We start from the raw sequence: 21,025 nt of genomic DNA on the forward strand, positions 1-21,025 counted from the left end.
GAGCGGGTCCAGAGGAGAGCCATGAAAATGGTCAGAGGGCTGGAACCCTCTCCTCTGAAGAAAGGCTGAGAGAGCTGGGGTTGTGCAGCTTGGAGAAGGCTCCAGGGAGAATTTACTGTGGCCTTTCAATATATAAAGGGGGCTTATAATATGGAGAGAGACTTTTTACCAGGGCCTGTAGTAACAGGACAAGAGGCAAAAATTTTAAAGTGAAAGAGGGCATGTTTAGATTGGATATAAGGAAGAAACTTTTTACTGTGATGGTGGTGAGACACTGGAACAGATTGCCCTGAGAAGTTGAAGATGCTCCATCATTAGAAGCGTGCAAGGTTAAGACAAGGCTTTAAGCAACCTGATCTAGTTGAAGATGGGGTTGGACTGCATGATTTTTAAAGGTCCCTTCCAATGCAAAGCATTCTGTGATTCTAGGATTCTATGATTCAGATGCTGTGGGTCTGCATCATGGTCAGTGCGGGCACTGCCTGTGCCATGAGAACCATTGCTCCTGCTGTTCCCTAAGCCTCACCAGTTTGCTCTTGGCTGTACCTGGCAATTTCAAGAACAAGATCCCTTACCTGAGGAATGACTCTTCCTTCCTGTCTTAGGTTTCTGCCAAAGAATATCAGAGATAGCAAACACTACAGAAGATAAACAACCAGGCACCTGGCCTCAAATGTACTTTGCTTTTCTGTTGTGGTTATTGTTCTAGGCATCCTTCTTGATTTACATTATTTCATTTTTCCAGAAAGACCTCAAAATTACCTGGCTAGCATTTTCCTTATTCCAGTATCCAACAAGATAGAAATGATTAATTCCAAACTCCAGAGAAAAGTCTAGGTATAGCAGAAAGTCACTGCATTGCAAGCTAGCTCTTGGATCCTGCTCCACCGTTAACGAGCTCATCATCCTTTTCTGTTATCAGCTGTAGAGAGATACTGTATGGTCTAGTAAAACAAGGTATTTCCGAAGTTGTTTCAGCTTCAAAAATTTTGAGATATTACCTTGAAAAAAGACAAATCCTTGCCATTTCCAATGTTCCTAGAATAGAAATTGTTCAGAACCACTTAGGGAGCTAAAAAGCACAGTTGAAGGCTGTGTGGGAGTATTTGCGTATGCATTGGCAGGGGGAGAGAGAGGAAAAGAACTGAGATGAATACAGCACTTTTCGGTGTTCAGCGGAGCTTTGTGTATAATCTGCACTACAGCAACTTAACAATTCCCTATGGTTTTCTCTTCAAAAGAGGATATTAAAAAGAAGGGGAAGGACAGAGTTGTTTAAAATGTTTTCAGTAATGTCACCTTTCATAGCCTCCTATCAAACAACTTCAAAGACTTTCATGTTTTAATTATTCCATAACCTACCCTGCTGAGACTGGTAGAAAATCAAGTCAAATTCTATATTTTACTAGAGATAAATGGAAGACTGTGCCATAAAAGCCCCCTCTGCGTGAGTTTGTGTAAATGGCTCTACAGGCATGTGTGTGCATGGAGAAACAGGTACGAGAAAACAGCAGGATGAAGAGAGGGGAAACACGTGCCAAGCGGTAGCATGCGAAAGTCTGCCAAGAACTGATAAGCTCTAGAGACTAGCATTGACGCTGAATTCACAAAAAACTCTGATAAACTCTGAACACTGAGACTGTGCTGAATCTGTCCAAATCCACTAGCATCGATCATGGGCCATACAACCCAGGCTATATCCAAGGCAGCTGCTATATGCAAAACTACAAAATTATCCATCCATCTATGCATATAAATATGTAAAATACACATGGAGATATACATATATAAGATGAAACAAATCATCTGGAGGGGCTTCCTGAACACCCACCTTAAAGCCTCTGGTACATCAATACATGCCTCTGCTTTCAAGTAAAAAGCTGGGGTTGGTATCCCAACCCTTGCCCCACCTGGGTACCTGTTAGTGCGCATGTTTATGAACTATATATATATATATCTGAATATGAGGGAGTAAGTGAATGCAGTGTGCGATGAGTCCCTTGCTATTAATATCAGAATAATAGAAGGTTATCTAACAAATACTGGTGTGATCTGTGTTTCCCCCAGCCTGATCCCACAAGAGAAAAGGGGATGTACAATGATAAAGTATCATAAAGTTTAACTCCTACATTTTTGTGGATATGAATGTGCGGTGCTACCCCACCTTGGGGAGGGCACCTGACACTGGATCCAGACTTTCTAAAATACAGACTTAGGTATGTTTCCAGTGTGGCATTTCTTAAGTGGCTGCCACCATAAATCGAGGAATGCCCAGAATCAGACAGGGGGACACCACAGACCTGGAGAACTGGTATCATTGGATGGGAAAAATTAAAAAGCCGCAAAACAAAGTATTAATCTTCTCAAAAGTGCATACTCCAGGTCCATCACTCAAGCTTCTGGACCATGTGGTCGATCAATTCTAAAGACCACAGACTCTTCTCAAGACTTCCACAGCTGTGCCAAATCAGTAATGTGGCCTTCTTCCAGCAGACTGACTCTCATGCTCCTGTCAGCCCTGGAGGAATCCCAGGGCTCCCAAAACCAACTCCAACACCGGTGACTTCTGTGGTTCTTATACCATGTTGGCTCAGGACACCACCAAATTCAGATCACCCTTCGTGTTTTTCTATCATCTCCATTCCTTATAAAAGGGGCCTACAAGAAAACTGGAGAGGGACTTTTTACAAAGGCATGTAGTGATAGGACAAGGGGGAAAAATAAACCGAAAGAGGGGAGATTTAGATTAGTTACAAGGAAGAAATTCTTCACTATGAGGGTGATGAGACACCAGCCCAGGCTGCCCAGAGCAGCTGTGGATGCCCCATCCCTGGCAGTGCCCAAGGCCAGGCTGGACGGGGCTTTGGGCAACCTGGGCTGGTGGGAGGGGTCCCTGCCCATGGCAGGGCGTTGGGACTAGATGGTCTTTAAGGCCCCTTTGAACCCAAACCACTCTATGATTCTGTATGAACTGACAATAGTCTTCTCCAGAGAGAAGAGACCAGGATCTATCAGGAGTCTGCTCAAAACGGGCATCATCTTTAAAGACTGGGCCTGCTTTCAGCATTCTCCTAGGTTTTTCCCCTCCCTGCCACAGCCCATCTCCCTGCTTCTACCTGCCAGACGGATGATCAGGGTGTAATTTTCCAGACAGTTACAAATTTAAATAGGGTTGCCTATTTCCTGCAAACAATCGACAAAAAACGTGCTACCCAAACATTTGTACAGGTATCATTCCTGGTGAGTGTTTTTGATAGGAACAGCGATACCTGCCGAGGTGGTTATGGAGCAGCTCATCGCACTTTCAAGCACTTTACACAGTCCAGGTGCTTTGAAATCCCCATGGACTAAAAAATGCAGCTATTTTGCTAGTTCAGTTTGAGGTGTGTGTAGCTGAGGACACATCAGATTGTTTCTGAAAGCAACAGATGACAGGTTAAACGGAAATTACACTTTGAAATTAAACTGAAATAACTTTTAGGAGGAGCACGCTTTTAAAATCCTTCAGTATCGTTTGGGTTTGCGTGACCTCTTGCGGTCACATCCCTGCCTTGCAGTTCCACTTAGCTGGGGTGACAAAAACGTCTGTGACATTTTTGGCTACAGTTTGTGCTGAACGGTGGGAGAGGTTTTAGCTTGTGATATGAAACGGCCATTTTAGTGGACGAAAAAGCTCTGCTATCAGATAGCTAGTGATTGTAAATAATTTTTCTCCGAATTTATGCTGATAAAAGTAAGTTCTTGTTCTTGCTTTGTAATGGTGTTGCTGAAGCGCAACAGAGCCGTGAAATGGATTGTATTATGATGCGTCAGAAAATGGCTTTGAAAGGACATAGCCTCACCTACGAATATGAAAAAAAAAACCCACATGTAGGAAGGGGAAATTTATTTTAGCTGCCATTTCTTAGCTTTACTGTGCACTTGCCAGTAAGGCTGGTTGAGAAGTACCATCTTTGCAGGCCGGCAGCAGGGCCAGCAGCTGCCCAAGCTGCTTCTCGGCCCAGCACACCGCTGCCCTCGCCCCCGGCTGCAGGGGCGGAAAGCAGGTGCCACAGCTTCTGCTGCCCTGGGGGTGAGCCCGTGGGAAGGCCCCAGCCCATCCCACCTCAGCAGCACCCACCACCGCCGCGGCGGCCTCGCAGCGGCCAAGCAGCAGGGCTGGCAGGGCGGTAGTTCGTAAGGGCAGACCTTGCCGGGAGCTGCCGGACCCGGGGAACGGCCGCCCGGGCCACCGCGGCGCGGCAGGCCGGGACGCTGCCACACGGTAGGCCCGGGGGCGCTCCGGGCCCGCCTGCCGCCACACACGGGAGGGCAAACGCGGGGGTCGCGTCTGGGAGGGCCTGAGGAGCCCGCCGGGGCCGGCGGGGAGGGGGGGGGGGGCGGGGGGGGGCGGGGCGGACCCCGCCTCACGGCCCCACAGCGCTTCCCGCCAGCGGCGGGGGGGGGGGGGAGCGGGAGCGGCCACGCCCCGGGGCGGGGCGTGCGGGGCGGTTTTGGCGCGCTGGGCGGTGGGCCGTGCTTCCCGCCATGGCCATGTCTCGCCAGAGCACCCTGCTCCGCTTCTTCCCCAAGGCCTCCCCGGCGCCTCCTCCGCAGCCCGGCCCGGGGACCCGCTGCCGCGCTCCGGGGGAGCGGAATGGCCGTGAGGCCGCTACCAGCCCCGCCGGCGCGGCGAGCAATGGGGCCCGGCGCAAGGAGGCGGGGGAGAAGAACGGCGCGGCCGCCAAGGCGCCCAGGTGAGCGGCGCGGCGAGAGGCGGCGGCAGCGCCACCTGCCTGAGGGGGGGCGGGAGCCGGCGGCGGCCGGAGCGGGACCCTCGGGGCGCGGGGGCACCGCGTGCGTGTCCGTGCCCCCGTTCGCGGTCGGTTCCCCCGCTGCCTGGGCCCGCCGGGGCCTTCCCGGCGCGGGGGGCGGCGTGCAGCGAGCCCCGCGCCTCAGGCGCCTCAGCCGCGGCCGGGGCGGGACTCGGGCCCTGCGGGGGGGCGGGGGCGCCGCGCGTGCGGTCACCCCCGCCCGGAGGCCCGCGGGGCGTGTGGCGGGGCCGGTGGCGGCCTTCCCGGCGGGCCGGGGCCGGGGCTGCCGGCGGGGCGGTGTTTGGGGGTGGCGCCTGGGTTGAGATGCGTGTTTCCTGCCGTGCCCCGTGTCCCTCCCGCGCCGTGCGGTGTCTCGGTGCCGGCTGCCTCCAGGCCGCAGCTCCCGCGGCCGGCAGGAGTGCCCCGCCATAGCGCTGCGGCGCCTGGGCCGGAATCTCGGGGAGAAAGAGCGAGCAGATAAAGCTGCGTCAGGTGCTTTGCAATGGAGACAAGAGCTTTTATGTATTCATTGCTTTTTTTTAGCTGGAGGGTGTTTTGAAACCTTACTCACTTCCTTGAGGTGCCCTGTTGAGAATTGCTCTCTACAGGAGAACTCGCCTTAGTTATGTAGGTTGGCAATTCACAACGCGTAGTCTGCAGTCTTTTCCTTTTAGTTAATCTCTGGTTGGACCCAGTTTCTCTTCCTCCACAAGTCCGCTGGGACTCTGGGTGGCCCTGCTTGAGCAGGGGGGGTGGACAAGATGACCTCCAGAGGTCCCTTCCCATCTCAGCCCGTCTTCTGTGACTATAAAGCTCTATCTCAGTGAGGATCCACTAGAACTTCGAGGAGCAAATGCAAAAAAATCATTTAAGAAGCATATTGGTGGTGATACAGGACTGTATAATCCAGGCTGCACCACCGAGACCTTCAGAGGGCAGGCTGCTCAGCAGCAGTGTGCAGTTACGTTTATGAAGAGAGCTGCTTTGAATGTTTATGTTTCTTAAATTAAACAGCTGTTGTCTTTGCAGTGTCTCCTGTGAGTATTCACCTGGTGACTTGGTCTGGGCCAAGATGGAAGGTTATCCTTGGTGGCCCTGTCTCATATACAACCATCCGACTGAAAGAACAATAGTCAGAGGAAAAGGGAAATCCACTCGTGTCCACGTACAGTTTTTTGATGACAGCCCTACAAGGGGCTGGGTCAGCATTAAATATCTGAGGCCATATAAAGGTAAGAGATATAAATAAAACTTTTTAAAATGGAAACATGCCACTTTTTTTTGAAAAACAGAAGTGGAGTATAGCATAAAATGCTCTTCAGAGAGAGAGAGAGCAGCAAAACCAAGATTAGTATCGAGTGGGAAAGCGTGTTTTGTACTTTCTAAGTTAGAGAAAGCAAGTTTTTGAGGGTTACAGGTGTGTTTATGGTTATACTTCTGTATATTCTTTAAACATAAAACACTGAAGTACTTCTATTTATTAGATTGGGACACAAACTTAAAGCTTACTTGTGTTTTAAAGTAGGTGGTTTTTTTTCCTTTATTTCTCCCATCAATATAAAAAAATCTGTAAGATGAATCCACTATTTCAGTTTTTAGCCCTGAAATCCTTAATATCAAACCCAGTTTTTAAACAGGTGTTTGGGAACTGCAGCTTGTCCAGAATCATAAGACTAGACACCAGGATGTCGGGTAACTAAAATTAATTCTACCATTGTATTATTTCTTTTAAGCAGCGCAGTACAGTTTTGTTCATAAAATACATTGCTTGAGGCTTCAGAGCATTTGCTAGGGTACTGCTTGTTGTTACAGAGCAGAGTTGGTTTGTCATATTGAAGAAATGACTTGGCTAACTAATGAAAATCAAATGTAATCAAGAATTAAAATTTTGCAGAATAAATCTCACTTTATCACTAATCATGATTTGTTTTCCCCTTGTTTTATAATTTCACCATTGCTGAAAACTAAATTATTGGCTGCAAACTGTCGTGTAAATCATGTCACTGTAAACTCTTGTTAGTCAAACAAGCACTTTCGGTGCAAAGTATGTTAGGTGTGCAGTAGGATTTGCTTATGGTGTCAGCGAAACAACTGAATTTAAACAGTTTTTTCCTTTTTACAAGTCAGAGTTCTGTCTGGGGATCATGTAGTCATCTTTTTTTGGCTTGTTTATACTTAAATGTACTGCACTCCAGCTGTAGTTAGTTTTAAATTAAAATGGTAACATCATTACTGTGTTAGCATAATTTAATGCAAGTCCATAGTTTATATGTGTCTTTCCTGAAGGTATTTTAAAAGAATGAAATATATTTTAATAGCTTGCAGTCGCACTTAGAAGCGAATACAGGTAAGGGCACTTGATCTGTTTACCAAAAGAAGATTGCAGAAAAGTAGGTGCTAAAAAAGTTTAAGCACAGAAACACTGGTCTATCCACAAGAAAAGTGGTTAATGCAGAACAGAATAAAAATACTTAAAATACAAGCTTTGCTTTTAATTTTGGACAAAAAGCTTCTTTGTATGTAGAGTGTTAGAGGCCTTTGGGTAAGAAAACGGGGAAGTTTCTTGTGGTGTTGATAACTGAATAAATACAGACAGCACAGGGCTAGACTTCTGACAGTTGGGCATGCAAGACGTGGAGTTACATATGAGTTGATTAAGTGAATATGCAGGCGTTGCACACTTGAGTGTGCAGTTAAATGATGGGATTTTCTTGCTGCCATTGTTAAAATGTCAACGTTAAAATATTTGTGGATTGTCTCACTGCATTTGCAAAACTGAAAGGAGATCTGGTTTGTTATCGTGTTGCATTTGTGCTGTAGAAGCAGCTACTTGTAACTCCATGATTTGCTACTGTGAGCTCAAAGCAATGCGTGTGAGAGAATTCTTTTGAGCTTATTTCTGAGATGGTTTGCCCTCCTACATACAAGTCAGCTGCCTGTTGTCTAACACTGACAAGCTGGAGTTTCAGTTAGTAGCGGCGTATGAAGGGATTAACAAGAGCAGGTGTAAGGACCTGGTCAAGCAGATCCTGCTGTTGTGTACAGCCAGCTAAACTCGGAAGAGCAAAAAAGGCATCACCCTTCCCCATCTATAGTGTGCTCTTATGTCCCCCTTCTTTCTTTCCCCAAGTTGAATATATAATGTTATATATACCATCCATTTCTTGAGCATGGCATTAAGATGAATCTCAGTGTCTTTGGGGACCCTTTCTAGAAATCGGTCTGTGAGTTGTTTGGCTTTATGTTTGTGTTTATTTACAGGTAGTGGAAGGAGGAACTATGGTGCTCAAGGGATAAGAAAGAGGGCGAGGGAATGGTGCGGTTACTAATAGTAGGCTTTGCTTGATACCTTGCAGTGTCAGGGTGAATTGCCAGTGTGATTGATGATCAGCTAATCTGGTTAACAGGTTGGTGTTGGGTCTGGATGCCTTGCTGCACTTACAGTAGCAGTTTGAATGGCCAGCAGAGCTTTAGCCAGGAGATCTAGGTCATAGATGATCAATGCCCGTAACTTGAAGATAACTTTATGATTGAACTTATCCGTCATTGCTAAAATAGCCATGAGGTTTCAGTCAGGTCTCCTAGTATAAAGTGTTACTTTTCAGTAGCAACCCTAGTTAGAGGGTGTTCAGAGCTGAGCTTAGCTTAGAAGTATTGGGATGTGGTAATGAGTTACAGAAATAGCAGTTCGTTAAGTGTTCACGTATTAGGTAGGCACTCCATTTGCGAGTATTTATACTTTCTCTAGAGGTGGTTTATCAGGCTGAATGAGTGGTGGGTTGCTATGTTTAAGAAGTGGTGAGAATGACTGGTAACAACACAGAACCTTTGATAATTATACTAGTTGTCTGAATACATTTAAAAGTGAAGTCTGAACGCTAAAGGACTGGCTAAATGCTAGACTAGCTTCAGTTTCTGACAAATTATTTGTGGCTTTACAGGTTCATCAGATGGCGAGACGCTGAAGGGAGGAATGTTTTATAGTGCAAAGCCCGAAGTTAAAAGAGCAATGGTGCTAGCGGATGATGCAATGAGTAAAGATAAAACTAAGCGACTTGAACTGGCAGTATGCAGTGAACCTTCAGACACAGAGGAGGAGGAAGAGGAGGAAATGGAGGTAAAATCTTTCTTGCTTGCAGTCACTTTCAGAAATAGTGCTAGAACTTAGAAGCTGTCTTTTGGAACCAAGTGTTGGAATATCCTCAGTTCCCTGGTACAGTAATCATAGCTTCTCTTTAATCATGCATCCGTATGTATCTATATGTCTTTTCTTTTTTTGTACTGTTTCTGTGTTGTCAGGTCATATGCTGGCCTCTTGCCTTTTCTAGTTGGAAAGACAAGTCTAACATCTCTTTGGTGTTCTGTATGGTAGGGACTGGCCTCAGAAGTTACTTAACTTCTCTAACTCTCTGAAAGAGTGATCTTCCGTTGATCACTCCCTGGGTAAGCCAGGTGACCCACTTTCTCACTCAGAAAGTACTTTTTTTCCTGGTGCATCTTTTAATCTTCTCTATATGCTATTCATATTCCAAATTCCCCTGAGTTCGATCTGAAGTTTTAATTTGTCATAATACAGAAATTTCTAACTTTTTGAGTATTCATCTTGAGGCGTTAAATTGGATTTTTGGAGGCTGCCCTCATTTTATAGAGTAGCACTAAAATACAAATTCTTGTACTGTTAACACCAGTCTGTTGGTGGTGGGGTAACTAAAAAGTTGTTTGGTTTTTTTTTTTAAATTGTATTGTGTTCACATTGTAATGCGAATGATTCAAATGTTATTTCAGTACCACCGTATGCGTTGGAATAGAGTTCTTTGGAAAAGAATGGTATGAGAAAACTGCCAGTGGGATGGTGGTTTTCCTTACCTCCTCTGTCAGCGTGGCCCATCAACTCTTTCTCCAGTGTGACATTGCCCTGAGGGACAGGTGCCGCTCCAGGCATTGTGTTATGTTCGTGACAACAGTGCAGTGGGCACTGGCACACTTAGTATTTGTAACAGCCCCTCTTCTGCTGTTTTTCTCTAGCACTGGCGCTGGCGTTCTTAAAGCTTCAGGCTGAAAAGGCAAATAATGGCGTTTCTTCTCTTTCTCCTAGATGTGCATGATCTTCTTGAAGGTCACTGTGAGGTAGTATGCTTGTAGGTGGAAATAGGCAGTTAACTCAAACCCCCCACAAATCACGAGTACTCACACAGGCTGGCACTGAGAGGCTGCAAAACCCAGTCACATATCTGATGTAGGTTGGTAGGAAAAAATCGCAGCACAGTTAGCTTATGGAGGCATTTCTCTTTTATGCTGAATTTCATATACCATATGTCTTTTGTCCAGTTTGTTTTGTTCATCAGCATCACTTCTGCAAGGTAATGAATGAGACTGTAAAGAATACAAAGAGGAGTAATTATGCCACTGGCCAGCAGCAGTTTGTTACCCAGAAAAAAAGTTAATTATGTGAAGGTAAATGGAATTGGCTGTGGCTCTGCTGTCTCTTGCTTGGAGTATCATAGCTTACTGCATTACTGCACGTTTTTGTGCTTCTTTCTGCTTTTGCAGCAGTGATGCTTTACTTTGTAGCCAGAATTTTCTGTAGGTAAAATAATTTATTTTCCCAGCAGATGAGTGAAAGCGCATCAGGCAATAGTGATGACGGCAATAGTGAGGAGGACGTGAAGAGTAATAAGCGAGTAATGAGCAGGGAAAGTGCCGTAAAAACCAAAAGAAGAAGAGTGTTGGATTCCGACAGTGATCACGATGGCTCCGATGTAGAGTTCAAGCCTGATGTGAAAGAAGTGGCGAGCAGCGAGGAAGCTAGTAGTGGGGTGGATGAAAATGAATCTGACACAGAGACAGACTCAGAGAGTGTTGCAGAAAGTCCCATAAAAGTCCCTTCTAAACGAAAGAAAAGAGAGATAAACAAGCCTGCTAAAAGGAGTAGCTTAGAAAATGAACGTTCTGAAACGCCCAAAAGAGCAGCAACAGTTTCTTTAGAAGCCAAGTCTAAGCTGACATCATTTGCAGCACCTGAAAGCTTTGAATCTCAAGCAAATGCTTGCAGCGGAGGAGGCATCGGTGGCTTTGCAGCGTGGGAACATGAAAAGCTGGATTGGCTGCAGGAAGGGAAAAAGAAAGATGCGCATAGGAGACGGCAGAGTGACCCTGATTATGACCCATGTACTCTGTATGTACCTGAGGATTATCTCAACAAGTGCACGCCAGGAATGCGGAGGTGGTGGCAGCTGAAAAGTCAAAACTTTGATGCTGTGATTTTCTACAAAGTTGGTAAATTCTATGAGTTGTATCATATGGATGCAGTCACTGGCGTAAACGAGTTGGGCCTCATCTTTATGAAGGGTACTTGGGCCCATTCGGGTTTCCCCGAAACTGTGTTTGGCAGATTCTCAGATGTTCTTGTGCAGAAAGGCTACAAGGTAGCCCGTGTTGAGCAGACAGAAACTCCCGAAATGATGGAAACGCGCTACAAGTCAATGGCCCACCCAACAAAATTTGACAAGGTTGTACGCAGAGAAATATGCAGAATCATCACCAAGGGAACTCAGACTTACAGTGTGCTGGATTGTGATCCCTCTGAGAACCACAGCAAATACCTTCTGTGCGTTAAGGAAAAAGAAGAGTCCTCTGGACAACGTGTTTATGGGGTCTGCTTTGTTGACACATCGGTGGGGAAGTTTTACATAGGTCAGTTCTCAGATGACCGGCACTGTTCGAGGTTTAGGACTTTAGTAGCGCATTACACTCCTGTGCAGGTGCTGTATGAGAAGGGGAACCTGTCAGTGGACACACAGAAGATACTGAAGGGCTCTCTTGTTTCTTGCATTCAGGAAGGGCTGATCTCTGGTTCCCAGTTCTGGAATGCGTCTAAAACACTAAAAGTCCTTCTTGAAGAAGGCTATTTCAAGGAGAAACAGAACTCTGAAAATGGATGTTCTCTGCCCTCTGTAATCAAATCTCTGACTTCAGAGAGTGACTCGCTGGGATTGACTCCTGGTGAAAACAGTGAGTTAGCTTTGTCAGCTCTTGGGGGATGTGTCTTCTATCTCAAAAAATGTCTGATTGATCAGGAGCTGTTATCGCTGGCGAACTTTGAGGAGTACATCCCCGTGGATATTGATACTGCAAAAACTACAAGTTCAAGCAGTTTCTTTGCCAAAACTGACCAGCGGATGGTGCTGGATGGAGTCACCCTGATGAACTTGGAAGTCCTGCAGAATGGAACCAACGGAACCACAGAAGGTACTTTGTTGGAAAGGATTGATACTTGTTGTACCCCATTTGGGAAGCGACTCCTAAAACAGTGGCTCTGCGCTCCACTTTGTAATCCTAAATCCATCAATGATCGTTTAGACGCTGTGGAGGACCTGCTGGCGGTGCCAGATAAAATGTCTGAAGTTAGTGAGCACCTGAAGAAACTTCCTGACCTTGAAAGGCTGCTCAGCAAAATTCACAGTATTGGATCACCACTTAAAAGTCAGAACCATCCCGACAGCAGGGCCATCTTTTATGAAGAAATCAAATACAGCAAAAAAAAAATTGCTGACTTCTTGTCTGCGCTGGAGGGGTTTAAAGTAATGAATGAAATTGTTGATGTCATGGAGGACGTTGCCAGCAACTTCAAATCTAGAGTCCTTAAGCAGCTAGTCACCCGCAAAGCCAAAAATCCAGGTGGCCGCTTCCCAGACTTGAGTGCAGAGCTTAGAAGGTGGGATACCGCTTTTGATCATAACCAGGCTCGGAAGACAGGAGTGATTACCCCAAAGGCAGGTTTTGACCCCGATTACGACAAAGCGCTACAGGATATTAAAGCTGTTGAGGAAGATCTTCACAATTACCTGGATAAGCAACGCAAACTGCTTGGATTCAAATCCATGCTGTACTGGGGGGCAGGCAAAAACCGATACCAAATGGAAATACCCGAAAGCGTTGTATCACGTAATTTGCCTGAGGAGTACGAGTTGAAGTCAACCAGGAAGGGATATAAACGTTACTGGACCAAGGAGATTGAGAAGATGCTGGCTGCGATGGTTAACGCTGAAGAGCGCAGAGATGCAGCACTAAAAGACTGTATGAGGCGTTTATTTTACAACTTTGATAAAAATAGCAAAGACTGGCAGACAGCTGTGGAATGCATTGCTGTGTTAGGTAAGAGGTTTTCTTCATTTTGACATACAGTAAAAAAGTCTTGCACAGTGTAGTATGAAATCTGAGCTGGATAAGCAAAAAAGGCTTGTTGCAGACTCTCGATTTGTAGTCTAAAACCCGACTGTGGTAACAGCAATAACAGGGATCACCTGTTTGCATCCTGTCGGTAAATGGCAGAACAATTGCTGGCTCTTGATGTTTGCAGGCTCTTCTTTTATTCCCGTTGTGTGATTGCAGGTATGCAGCTGAGGATTTCTCACAGTTCAGCGTAGCCCGGGGGGTCTCGCACTGCCTCTAGGATTCTTGTGTATGAATTAGTATCTGCTTAGTAAATGAAGGCGGTGATGCAGATGGAGGTATAAAAAAAAAATATCTAAGAGTCTCTTGTATTCTCTTCTCAGGACTGGCATACTCTCGTACTGTGATTTTTCTGCTAGCATGAGGCTCTCTGGGATGTCTTTATTCCAGGGAAAAATTAAAGCACCCTCTGAATGCCACTGGGGGAGAAAAGGTGGTGGGGGGGGGGTGGCAGGCGGGCAGCGAGTCTTGTCTGGGAACGGATCCTCTGAATGGGCTGGGAGAGCTGGGAGGCAGCCACGTTAGGTACACCACAGTACCAGGGCAAGTACAGAGATGATTTTCAGTGGGGAGGGAGACAGCTTTCAGGCTCAGCTGTAATATGTGTACAAAAAGTCTAAAAAAAAAAAAAATCACGTAATGTGGTCTCATTTTGTAAGCAAGCAGCTTTTAGAACCTTAGAGCTAGTCTGATTGAGGGGGGTTGTGCTGCTGCTTTCTGTGAGGCCGACAGAATTTTGATATTCATATAAATTTATTCTGGTAACTTTCAAGTAGTGATTCTTAACAAAGTAATTCATCGTTGCAGAAGCTGATTTCCTCTTTACTTCTCTTGTTCCAAAATAAAAACCAATGCAAGAAAATAGTATTTTATATGTGTACATTAAAAAAAAAAAAAAAATGGCTTTGGAAGTGAAATGATGTGGATTTTAAAGGCCTTTAAACTGAAAACTGGAGGGGAGGATTTTTAATCTGACACCACTAGAAATCTGGAAGGAATGAGAAAAAGAAATTGTGAATATCCCCACCTTTTACTTGTTCTTTTGGAGTACTTCTTGGATTTTTTTCCTTAACAGGAAAATGGAATGGAAATGGAATCTTGTGTTTACAAAAATGCTATTCCGTAAGTGCATTCCAGTGGATGAATAGAGAAAGGTGAAAGTGTGACTTAACTGGAATTTCTCTTTATCTTATAGATGTCTTGATGTCCCTTGCTAACTACAGTCAAGATGGTGATGGACCACTGTGCCGACCCGTAATTCTACTGCCTGTAGATAGTGCTCCTCCCTTCCTGGAACTTAAAAATTCACGCCATCCATGCATTACAAAAACTTTCTTTGGGGATGATTTTATTCCTAATGACATTGTGATAGGCAGCAGAGATGAAGATGGCAGTAGTGCAGCTTCCTGTGTGTTAGTAACTGGCCCGAATATGGGTGGCAAATCTACGCTCATGAGACAGGTGATTGACTATCTACATAAGATTGAATGTTCCAGAATACCTCTGTGTTTTGCATAAAGGAATTGCAAGACTTGGCTGTTTAAAATGTGAAAGGAGGTCCCAGCAGTGATTTTTCAGGGCGTACAGTACAGCAATTACACAGTAAAGACAAAGCATAATCTGGTAGAAGATGCCCATGTTAAGATAAGTAGATTTTCTACTTTCAGTGCTTTAGTGAGGAGTAAGTTTCACTTCTGTTATGAGAGATGGTTGGGAAAAAGCGGTGAGAGTCTCTTACCTTTTTCAAGTGGCCTTATCCAGGACTTTGCATCATCTGGCAAGAGATGCTTCTGCAGGTCGAACAAGATGAGAATAGAGAACAGCAGCAACTGGGCAAGCAGCGGGGAGTTTGCTGTATAAACAGTGCTTGCTGTGATAACTCGTGTTTTGAAGGCTTTCGGAGTGGTTCAGTCCTGCTTGAGATAATGATGTTGCAGCCTGGAGCTGTTAAAACAGTGGGATGCTTTATGTACTCTAGTCTTTGTTTTAGGGGAAATACAGTTTTATTCCCTCATTCTCTGTGTGGAACTGAAGCTCCGAGCAGGTAGTAAAAATGTAAATGTTTTATTGTTTGTTCTGCAGGCTGGTCTCCTGGTTGTAATGGCTCAGCTGGGATGCTACGTACCTGCTGAAGTCTGCAGGCTTACACCGATTGACAGAGTATTTACAAGGCTTGGTGCCTCAGACAGAATTATGTCAGGTGAGTTTTGAAACCCAGCTGTCCAGAGTGCTTTTGCCACCCAGTGAGTTCCTTTTCTTGCTTTGAGTGGCGGGTTGGGAAGGGATAGTCTGATTTTTATTTTTTTTATTATTATTATTATTTTTTAGGGAGAGCTGGACAACTAATTTGTTGTGTCTCATTGTTCAGAGTAGAAATAGGGTTGTAGTTATGCTTGATTTGTTCAATATGTCTGTCCTCCATTATTTTTGACTGACACATGGGATTACTTCTTAATGAATTCTAATATTAAAAGCCTGCCTTCCAGCTGGATGCATGTCTGAGGAATATAATTTTGGATATTGTACAGTTGACTGTGTTCTACTTTATATAGGTAGAAAGATAACCTGCGTAAGTAGAAAACAATCAACTGTACAATTATCATCTCTTTCTAAGTGTTCTGGAGTAGAACAATGATGCTTAGGTAGCTGGTGTAGAGTTGGTTTTGTACCTTCCTGCAGGGACTAGAGGCCCCGTGTTTCAGTCAGGGTGCCTGCCCTGTGTCTGAAATCTGTTTTCTTCAGGAGGTGAGAGGAGGCAGGCTTCCTTCTTGGAAGTGTTAGTTGACAATTCTTGGAGTATTTTGTTTCTTCCATGGAGAGGAAGACAGAAGTGGAGGAGGACACAACGGATGGAGTGGGAAAGTCTGCCTGCGGTGGTAGGCAAAGTGTCATGGGGCTAGAAAAAGTGTTTTTTGTGGTAAGAAGAGTAGTGAGTATCACAATTCATTTAAGGAGGGTGCGGATTTTCTGTGATCTTTCTGCTGAAAAATGTGGGTCAGCGAATGTGAAAGGAGTTAAGCCTACTGAACTGGTTGCACATAAGGAATTTGGAAACGAATCGTTCAGAGTTCTTCATTAAAAAAAAATACTTACACTTCCCCAAATCAAGCTTTTCTTTGCCCAGCTATTTTCCATTTTATTTAATTTTAGTATAAAAGGAAATCTTAAGAACGGAAGAGTACTTAAGCACTTACGGTAGAAATAAAAACTGCCTGTTCTGCAAGAGAGGTGGTTTAGAAGAATGTAGCATTTTCAGCTTTTTTTTTCTGTCAATGGGGAGCTACTCTTTTCCAAAGATGTGCACAAACGTATTAACACCTCCTATCATGAGGCTGAACGCTGCACAGCAGAGCTAGCTTTGAAATCTGTTCCTGATGCATTGGTTTCCACACCGTAGAAATGAAAGCGCAGCCGAAGTTGTTCCATGGCAGTCATTTCGTAATGGAGGTCAACAGGACTTCTATGAAGTAAACTTTAAGTAATATAATTTTAAAATTGACTATGTGATTTTAGGGGTTTATTTTCTACAGTGAACAAATAGTTATTCCTAAGCATTGTTAAAAAGTAAGTCCTGAAAACTTCTTTTAAGTAAATACAGGAAATCAGGATCGCTGGACACCGCTTAATAATTCATGTCGAAAACCTTATGTTAGAGCACGGCAGTGCTCATGCAGTGCGAGTACGGGAAGTAAATACTTGCCTGCTCTGAAATTACATTCATTGCTGCTGCATGTGATTATTTGGCATGAACCCTACAAAGAACAAGTAAATCTGGACTTCAGACATGTGGACTTATCGTGTGCAAGGGTCTGATTAATTGTGTACTTCTGCAAAAACATTTTCAGGCCTCCTATTACCTGGTCCTGGAAGATGTTCAGTCCTTGGCAGCAGTGTACTACTTTTGTTGTACTTAAGTGGAGTACATATGAGTACAGCCTTAATTATTTGAATAATTAATTACCTTATAACATCAACAACCAAATTAGTAAGTCTAGGCTCGTGGTGTATTTCAAGGTTTTCTGCTTGCTTTTTCACACAGAGAAGCAGCACACCTTGGCCTGCCTCATGCATTTAAGGGCAAGAAGGAGCAAAAGGTTCTCCCAGTCTTGTATCCTTTGCACCCCTCTTCTTGTCCAGCTGGTAGATCTGACCAGGGCTATTAAAAGTAGACAGATAAGGTGGCCTAGAGCTTAATTACTTGTACTTGTGCCTATGCCTGTACTCTTTAGGAACCAAAACCTGCTTTCTCCGGCAAATGCAGATCTGCCACTTTCACCCGGGAAAAGCAGTTGTCTGTGTGTGTTCATCTGCAGCTTGCTGTCATGTTTCATTTTAGCTTGACCAGGACTCCAGTGCAGGGTAAATAGGGGTTTAGTCGTGGCTGTCAGATCTTTGACTACTTAATGGCTTTTTTTTTTTTTTTGGTCATTTCTTTTAAAGGTGAAAGTACCTTCTTTGTTGAACTGAGTGAGACTTCCAGCATTCTCCAGCATGCAACAGAGCACTCCCTTGTTCTCGTGGACGAACTGGGTAATTAGTACATTTTGTAATAGATGGAAACTAAATCTAAGATTAAAGACTAGATGAAGGTTGTTGGGCTGTTTAAATAGAAACCAAGTTGACAGGGGCTGTTCTGTCATAATGCTCCCAGTGTTTCACTGGTCAGTGTCCGTAATTCTCTCTGAAACATGTTTGCAGGGTACCCAAGAAGTACTAATACACCCCCTCCCACCCCCCAGTCATTACTAGCCTATTTCTAGCTGAGTTTTTCTGCTTGCCTTTGCATAATTACTTGCAGTAAACCTTGAGCAAGCCAGTAGCAAGTCTCAAGAGAGCAGAAATGCCGCCTCCTGCAGTGCTGAAGAGTGTGATTGTTACAGGGCAAATACTGGGGTCACTTCCCACTGATACTGGTGGCTCTTATCCTGTTCCCTGCTGTTTGCCAGTCTTCCCCACAAGCCACCAGGGTGAATAACCCAACAATACAAACTGATACAAGGCAAACTAGGCACTGTGTGTGTCTTTGAACAGAAGCGAAGATGTTTTTCTGTTAATCTTAACAATTAAAGGTGTGTGTCTTGAGGAGCAAGCAAACCGTGGGTGGAATTTACTTGGCTGCTTTTGTTCCTGAGTATGCCAAAGCTTTTCTGCTTTTTTCTGCAGGCAGAGGCACAGCTACTTTTGACGGAACAGCTATAGCGAGTGCAGTCGTGAAGGAACTCGTGGAGAGAATCAAGTGTCGGACGCTGTTCTCCACACACTACCACTCGCTGGTGGAGGATTATTCACACAGTGTGGCTGTGCAGCTCGGTCACATGGTATGTGTAAGTTTAGTGTAACACACGAGTTGCGAGTGCTGAAGTACAGGATTTTTCCTTGCAGCTGGCAGATCTTGTGCTGTGTGCGCTGTTGTGTGTTCTGCCTGTCCTGAGAAAAGGGATGTTTCATGCATTTATTGGTCTGTAGGTAAGCATTACACACGCTGATTTGTAACTTAACTCTTTCTAGGCATGTATGGTTGAAAATGAGAGTGAAGATCCAAGCCAGGAGACAATTACGTTCCTGTACAAGTTCATTGAAGGGGCATGTCCAAAGAGCTATGGCTTCAATGCAGCGAGACTTGCTGATATTCCAGAGGAAATTATTCAGAAGGGGCACAGAAAAGCAAAAGAGTTTGAGAAAGCGACCATTTCGCTGAGAGTATTTAGGTAAGGCCTTGGTTTTCCCTTCTTAGGTTGCGTATTGCTTAGTAGGCCTCCGTCTTAAAGTCTGGGCAGTGGCTTTGGCTTACAGCCTCACAGCACAGGGGGCGGTTCAACAGATTTTTGCAAATACCAAATGTACTTCCCAAGCAGTGAGGGAGGGAAGGACTAAAACCTGACGGCAGGAGGGCAGCAATCCCGCGAGTAACAGGGCATTGTTTGAGGCATTGAGGCAGCATTTGAAGCCTGGAGTCACTGCTGGTCTCCAAGAGCTCCGAGGGGCAGAGGGGCTGGGCTGGCTGCGAGCCGAGCCCACCTGAGGGGATGCCCGAGCTGCCGCGCCAGGCACAAAGCGGCATCTCTGGCCTCTGAGGCCGTGCAGGCTGCAGGCAGCTGCTGTCCGTGCGGGTGAGGCTGACGCGTTATTTCCCGTAGGTATCTCTGCCTGGTGGTGGATGGCGCAACAAGTGATGCAAACGCTGTGCAGAAACTTACCGCTATGATCAATCGTCTTTAAGGACGTGGATGGTTTCGTACTGGCGGTTTCTCAAAAAGGTGGTATCAGACAACATTATGATCTAATAAACTTTATTTTTTAAAAATGACCATTTTTCCATTGTCTTTCCTAGGAAATTAAACCCTTTAATTCTTACCTACCCTCTACATAATGGTTATTGAGTACTCCACAATATATTAAGTCTAGATGTTATGGTACATGCATACACTTTCAGGCTGTTGATTACCCACTGTCACCAATACACATAAATGGAAAAAAGCTATGAAACTGTATAGGGCTGTATATATACTTGTCTCAGCTTCTTTAGAGCAGGAAATTGCTGTGATTTCCAGCAGGTTATGTAAGTAATGTCCGAACTGTTCAAAAAAAACTATGAACAGAGTAAAGTACAAGACTGTTTTGAGGAGACTTTCTACTGTGTACTTTAAAACATAGTAAAATTTCTTTCACAAAACTTAGTTACATGGGTACTTTGTTTTATAGTGCATTATAGTCTAGGAAGTCTCATTAAAACACTCGCTGCTTTTTTTTTTTGCCTTTTTTTTTTGTTAGGGTGGTTTGAGTACAGACTATTGCTGGGGCAGGGAAGGAGATTATTCTAACTTCAGAGGACACCAGAAAAATTGCTGGATATAATTTAAGATTAGTGTTTTCTCTTTCATAGAAAGAACGTACATACTGGGACATGAGTACAGTTACAGCAAGTCTAGGTGTGCTAACAAAACAGGACACATTCAAGTACAATAAGATTTTTTTTTGCTTGAAATTAGAAACAAACTACATGAGATTAAAGCATTAAAATCATATTTCTCAATCTGAATAAATGTTAAAAAAAAAAATCAAAAGAAATGCAGAAGTGCTAGCTCACATTTTTTTACCATGTTACAAAAGCAATTGGTACCCATGTCCATAAAGGCAGCAACAAAGAATGCTGCTTGTCTACAGAATAGTACTACTGCAAATTGGACTGTGTTTCAATGCTACTTGTAAAAACACCAGCTTTCAGAAGTTGGTATCTGTACAAAATTGCAGCTTATTTTTCTTCACTTCTGTCCCTTCAAAGTCTTTGTTTACACAGTAATGCTAAAACGCCCAGTTCTGTTATCCTGAGTCAACATATTGCCACTTTCTTTTTTGGTAGGTTGAGCTCCATAGTGTCAACACCTCAACACATCCGCTTTAATACAGTCTCTTTCTGCAGAAATGGGCAAGTGTAACTTCCTCCAAAAAAAAAGTTTTAATAGTTATGATATTAGAATGGCAGGACTTTCTTTCTGAAAGGAATTCAGTTGTGCTGCAATGTATTAGATTCTATAGGTGGAGCAGAGTCATATAGTGTATCTGTATCATGTGTAGGCTCTCCAGCAAGCGTACAGGGATTAGACAGTGTTCCAGCACCACAGTCGCAGAAGAACCTACAAAGAGAGAGAGCTCTTTAGCTTCCAGCTCTACTGGTGCCCTCGAAACCACTCAACGGGCTCGTTTGAAACATACCTATCGTGTCTAATGAATTCTACATCATGTCCTTGATGGCACTTCTTAATGCAGTTCACGCATATGGCATTGCGGTCGGTGGTGTTGCAGGTGTGACATCTGCAGGAAAACGGCACCGCGTTAGGCATGAGCCACAAACCCAGGCGCTGGGGGAGGGGGCAGGGGCAGGACAGCACCAAGGCGAGGATGGACGTGGGACTGAAAAACTTGGGAACCGGTGGTGAAGCTGGATTTCACGGCATGCTGGCGGTTCCGCATTCCGAAATAGCAGTTTGGCGGTACAAGCC

The 21,025-nt window shown here is 44.7% G+C and overlaps 2 protein-coding genes across 4 annotated transcripts in view; one reads left to right on the forward strand and one right to left on the reverse strand.

Annotated features, from left to right (window-relative positions):
• Positions 1-4,484: 4,484 nt before the first annotated feature.
• On the forward strand, positions 4,485-19,332 carry MSH6 (mutS homolog 6). Of its 2 annotated transcripts, none has more exons than XM_055726109.1 (10): positions 4,485-4,736; positions 5,823-6,025; positions 8,735-8,910; positions 10,403-12,947; positions 14,221-14,486; positions 15,108-15,225; positions 17,466-17,555; positions 18,189-18,343; positions 18,534-18,733; positions 19,163-19,332. In XM_055726109.1, the coding sequence occupies exons 1-10, from the start codon at positions 4,528-4,530 to the stop codon at positions 19,242-19,244; spliced, it is 4,044 nt and encodes a 1,347-aa protein (XP_055582084.1). In that variant the 5' UTR covers positions 4,485-4,527; the 3' UTR covers positions 19,245-19,332. The 2 variants fall into 2 exon arrangements, with proteins under 2 accessions (XP_055582084.1, XP_055582085.1); XM_055726110.1 differs by having other exon boundaries at positions 10,406-12,947.
• The window catches only part of FBXO11 (F-box protein 11), a 79,154-nt gene continuing 77,427 nt past the window's right edge, over positions 19,299-21,025 (reverse strand). For both annotated transcript variants that reach the window (XM_055726112.1, XM_055726111.1), the window contains exons 22-23: positions 20,739-20,837; positions 19,299-20,659 (exon numbers count right to left, since the gene is read on the reverse strand). In XM_055726112.1, coding sequence (XP_055582087.1) covers positions 20,530-20,659; positions 20,739-20,837 — 229 coding nt within the window. In that variant the 3' untranslated portion in view covers positions 19,299-20,529. The remainder of the gene's footprint in view (positions 20,660-20,738; positions 20,838-21,025) is intronic.

Source organism: Falco cherrug, chromosome 13 (assembly GCF_023634085.1).
Source record: "Falco cherrug isolate bFalChe1 chromosome 13, bFalChe1.pri, whole genome shotgun sequence".
Lineage (NCBI taxonomy): Eukaryota > Metazoa > Chordata > Aves > Falconiformes > Falconidae > Falco > Falco cherrug.

Coding starts and splice junctions, on each gene's coding strand:
- MSH6 (XM_055726109.1), top strand. CDS start 4,528: ATGGCCATGTCTCGCCAGAGCACCCTGCTCCGCTTCTTCCCCAAGGCC. Junction 18,344..18,533: donor CTGTGCAGCTCGGTCACATG/GTATGTGTAAGT, acceptor AACTCTTTCTAG/GCATGTATGGTTGAAAATGA. Junction 18,734..19,162: donor ATTTCGCTGAGAGTATTTAG/GTAAGGCCTTGG, acceptor TATTTCCCGTAG/GTATCTCTGCCTGGTGGTGG.